The sequence below is a fragment of the Haliotis rubra genome, unplaced genomic scaffold, assembly GCF_003918875.1.
Source record: "Haliotis rubra isolate DU_JTF1 unplaced genomic scaffold, ASM391887v1 Scf1547, whole genome shotgun sequence".
NCBI classification, from domain to species: domain Eukaryota; kingdom Metazoa; phylum Mollusca; class Gastropoda; order Lepetellida; family Haliotidae; genus Haliotis; species Haliotis rubra.
In genome coordinates, this window is record NW_025765500.1 from 65084 (window position 1) to 70445 (window position 5362).

General features: G+C 41.8%; 1 protein-coding gene across 1 annotated transcript; it reads left to right on the plus strand.

The window, feature by feature from the left end:
* Positions 1 to 506: 506 nt before the first annotated feature.
* LOC124270776 lies at positions 507 to 4813 on the plus strand. Its single transcript, XM_046705817.1, has 2 exons — positions 507 to 644; positions 4258 to 4813. The coding sequence occupies exons 1-2, from the start codon at positions 550 to 552 to the stop codon at positions 4811 to 4813; spliced, it is 651 nt and encodes a 216-aa protein (XP_046561773.1). The 5' UTR covers positions 507 to 549.
* The last annotated feature ends 549 nt before the right edge of the window (positions 4814 to 5362 follow it).

The following is a 5362-nucleotide window of genomic DNA, read 5'->3' on the forward strand; positions in this document are numbered from 1 at the left end:
CGAAAGACGCAACAAATTGATGGACCTCGCTTGCTTGCACATTACAAGGGCAGAGGAACAAATTGAGAACACACTGCGCCGTGCTGACTCTAAATCCCAGATAGCAGAACTGGAATTGTTCAGTACATATTCACGAGATGAAGAAACGCAGATGTATACCGTGGGGAGTAAGTATATGTTCACTACTTTTGATTGGAGAGGATGTTCAATTAAATCTATGCCTCATTTAAATCCAATAAAGATTGTGACATATTTAGGCAGATACGGAGACGTGTCTTAAATGAAGTAAGTATATATTCACTGACCTTGATTTGTGAGGAACTTCAATTTAGTCTGTGACAAACCAGCCTCATTTAAATCTAGTAAAGGTTGTGACATATTTACGCATACGTTTACTGTTTTTTTATCATGTTTTATAAAGATGATGATCATTTGAAACATGTCCATTTATGCTATGACCAGTCATCAATTATGACCATTCTATTTGCCACATTAAACTTTTTTTTAACCTAAAATATACCCTATATCACGAATAACACTTGATTTCACATGAGGACTCAATTACTGACTGTTAACATTTTGACAGAATCCACTGTTGAAGCTGATGCAGCGCACAAGTTACCTATAGTGGAGATTCAACCAGAGTGAGTATTCATTTTACTGTATGGCTATTACCAATAAACTAGTTAAACTTCCCCTACACACGAACGAAAATGGCACATCTGGATGTTTTATTATAAAATATCTTCATCCTCAAAATCCGAGCCATACATAATATTTTACATAATAATAATAATAATAATAATAATAATAATAATTGGCACAAACAGCATATTTTAAACAACATGATGGCATGGCTCGTTGCTTTTACTACCGTCCCCGACATGCCTGTAGCTTTGACTCTGAGGTCCATCCATGTTACGACCCTGAACATGTCCAGGGCGTCATGGAAAATTATGCTTTCAAACTTCTGTGGAACAGGCCCATATACAGCCTCAGAAGAATTCCAGCTAACAAACCTGATCTTGACCTTTTTGATAAAGCCAATGAATTTATTTATATCATTGAATTTTCTGTCCCTTTTGACAGCAATGTGATTGACAAGATTAAGGAAAAGCATGATAAATATGCAGACCTCGCCTTTGAAATGTCTCGCTTGCATCCAAAGTACACTGTCGTCAGGCTCCCCATTGTTCTTGGTGCCCTTGGTTTGGTACCTCCTGATCTCTTGGCGCAGATCAGGAGAGTGCCCGGGTTCTCCACCGGGAGTACAGCCCTTCTGACACTCTGGGTAATGCAGAAGGCTGCAGTGTTGGGGAGCCTTCATATTCTCCGGAAAGTTCTTGGTGGGTTCGACTAGGCAGCGTTTCCTGGGAGAAGTCCCATTCGCTGTCTGGGCTGCATGTAGAGGGGGCAAGTGCCCTGAGCTGACGATGAGCCTTACCAGCCTGACTGTGCCAGGATCACCCGAACCCTCTCTGCTGCAAACTGTCTTAAATCTGTAAAACATAATAATATTGAATTATTTATATCATTGCATTTTCTGTCCCTTGCATCCCAAGTACATTGTCGTCAGGCTCCCCATTGTTCTCGGTGCCCTTGGTTTGGTACCTCCTGATCTCTTGATGCAGATCAGGTGAGTGCCCGGGTTCTCCACCGGGAGCACAGCCCTTCTGACACTCTGGGTAATGCAGAAGGCTGCAGTGTTGGGGATTAGGCAGCGTTTCGTGGGAGAAGTCCCATTCACTGTCTGGGCTGCGTGTAGAGGGGGCGAGGGCCCTGAGCTGATGATGAGCCTTACCATCCTGACTGTGCCAGGATCACCCGAACCCTCTTTGCTGCATTTTCATCTTTAATCTGTAAAACATAATAAAAATCAAAATAAGAATAATAATAATGGCTTTGACTCTGAGGTCCATCCATGGTACGACCCTGAACATGTCCAGGGCGTAATGGAAAATTATGCTTTCAAACTTCTGTGGAATAGGCCCATATACAGCCTCAGAAGAATTTCAGCCAACAAATCTGATCTTGTCCTTTTTGATAAAGCCAATGAATTTATTTATATCATTGAATTTTCTGTCCCTTTTGACAGCAATGTGATTGACAAGATTCAGGAAAAGCATGATAAATATGCGGACCTCGCTTTTGAAATGTCTCGCTTGCATCCCAAGTACACTGTCGTCAGGCTCCCCATTGTTCTTGGTGCCGTTGGTTTGGTGAGAAGTCCCATTCGCTGTCTGGGCTGCATGTAGAGGGGGCGAGGGCCCTGAGCTGATGATAAGCCTTACCAGCCTGACTGTGCCAGGATCACCCGAACCCTCTTTTCATCTTTAATCTGTAAAACATAATAATATAGTATGACCAGAAATTATGGAGAATTTGAGGAATATGTTGAATTGGATTTCTAGTATAAACTACCTAGACCAGCTATCAAGTGCTTGGTTTCATTCAAGAGAGACAGCTCCGTTTATCCCTTTTCATTAGTTTGTGAAGAGTTATCCCCCTTTGTTTACTTGCTAGCAGTGACATTTTCAGTGATCCTCAGTATGGATGATTTAGAGAACAGGAAGTTGATTTTAGAGTATTATAACAAGGACATCAGATCAGCTAAAGTGTCAACTGTTTATCGTGTTTTGCAAAATATTGCAAATGGATATGGCACTGAGCACCAGGGAGGCGCAGGTAGGCCCAGGAAATTGACTGTCGGTGACAGGAGGCGGCTTGGTATTCTTGTTTCTAAAAACAAGCGAAGGAGTTTAGAAAACTTAAGGCTTGATATGATTGATAGAGGAACTGTGGCTGTCTGTAAGGAGACAATTTGAACTAAGCTGCATGCAATGGGTTGGCATGAAAGTCGAGGAATTCCATCACCGATCATGAAACCTGAACAAAAGGAGCGAAGGTTGAACTGGTGCTTACAGACTAGAAATTTTAACTGGGACAATGTGATTTTCTCAGATGAAAGTTTCCTAATACCCTGAAATTCTGGACCAAACAAACTGAAAAACCTTTGTATCAGCGCCCAAAGTACAGTCCGAAATTTAACGTGTGGGGTGGCATATCTGTGTTAGGGACAACGCCCCTCTGTGTTTTTGAAGGAAATATGAACAGTGAGCGGTACACAGATATTCTCGAGGGACATTTACTTCCATCTGCTCACGTGTTCTATGGAAATGTTTGGATTTTCCAGCAGGACAACGACCCAAAACATCGTTCAAAGCATTCACAGGCCTGGTTTCGGACCCAAAATATGACATTATTAGATTGGCCAAGCTATAGCCCTGACCTAAATCCAATAGAAAATGTTTGGGGACTTATGAAGGAAAGTGTCAATAAGAAAAATCTGACAAATATTGCTGAAATGAAAGAAGAGGTGGTCTGATATTGGGACAGCATGGGCCACGACTTTCAAACTTCTTTGATCAGTAGTATGCCCCACAGTATTGAAGCCTGCATTGCTGCCCATGGTGACTTGACAAAATACTCACTGTTCACCTGTCTTTGAATTTGGAGTTATGTTCTGCTAATATTCACATTTAATACGCGAGTAATGAGTGAATTTTTTTAATAAAAATTACAATCTTTAAATTCTCAATAATTTCTGGTTGTACTGTAATAATAATAGTAAAAATAATATTAATGCTAATTTTTGCGCCTAGAATCCAACACGATGCTGCTCTCTGGCGTTAGATTATTACCCTGGCGGAATTGTACTTTCAAAGCTGCTACTAAGCGCTAAGCGTGACCGTATAGGTCCGTACATCCACTTCTCAGGTACCCATTGAACTGAGTGCAACTGAGTGCAATGTGGATGAAGTGCCTTGCCCAGGGACACAACACAGTATGAGACCCAGGTCACAAATTTTGGTGTCTCCACCGGGATTCGAAACCTGGCCATTCCGGCCCCACTAAGTCAGTACAGAAGAAGCGATAAGGTATTGTGTAATACTAGTTAATGATATGTTCGAAGGCAATGCTAATTATATTCACTATCCCTTTTGCGAGGGCTATTATTATTCTAGCGTCCTTGCAAGATGTCAAATGTTGAAAATTATACCAGATTTCTTCACCAACTTCGCACATAGATAGGGGTAGTGGTGACGTTTCAATTGTAACAACTTTGCCTTGACTGAAACTGCGGATGTGCGTGTTAGCTCTATATTTGTGTTTTTCTTCAAATGTGTCTGTACATTTACTGATGAAAACACATATGTTTGTGAGGAGTTCCGGTATTCTTAATTTTCTCTGTTCCAGCTTCAAAGATATGGATGCTGAAGATATTGATGACATGGCACCCTCACACAACACAAACAGGGACGAGGCAATGCTCATGCTCTCTGCTCTACTGAGAAGAGGGACTTTAAGTGTGCGAGAGGATACAATGCATAATGTACACACAGCCCAGCGGAGACCAAGACATAGAGTCAGTGATGAAACTCACCTACATAAATGGCTGAGTATGCCAAATTTACCCGTTACCAGTGGAAACCTGGCTTGTATTTCGCATACATCACCAGAAGATCCACCAACACCCTTCGGAGATCCAACATTAACAAACAGGATCAGGCGTTCTGCTTCAGACATCACCCATCAAAGAAAACGCTCCCTGTCAAAGCAAAACAAAAACCCTGTGGATTATCGGTGCATGACTCACCAAGGTGAACAAATGCTAAGTAGAGGACAACATATCCCTCAGCGCCAAGGGCACACAATACAGCCTGCCTTCGTTTCACAAAGCACGGATCATACAGAAGGCCTCAGTGTCATTCCCCAAAATATTGTTAAAAGCAGGAGTATAGCTTTTGAATGACCTCACCATCCTCGTGTCCATAATGGTTAACGTTATGTAAGAGCGGAACAAAATGGTTGATGGTTGGATGGATTGTGTTTCTTTAGCTTGATTGCCACAGCCTTGACTGGCAAACGATGTCATTTTGACAGGTTGTCGCATTATAACCCTCCGGACCTTTATATTGACTCAGTGTACGCGGAGCCTTTATGTAGGATCAGAAATTAGCCGATTGTTTCAGTTTTGCCACTTCTAAGTGTCACCAAGTGAAACACGCGAAACATGTGCATTTGAACATCATCATCATAGAAACAGAATCCGAGTTAAAGCTGTAATAACATCAAGGTCAACTGCTGGCACATATTCACACAAAGAGCATGGTCATGTATTTTGCTCTAAATATTCAGAGAAGTGTTGTGCTTATCACTATGTTATTTTCTTTGGTGACAGAAGCGGGACCCCAAGAAAACATATGTGACCTTCAAAATTTATTATCAAAGTCGGTCATACCGACTTGGGTTGTCAGTCGAGACAGTGATCTATCACAGGGTGGAAGCAACCAACCTAGTC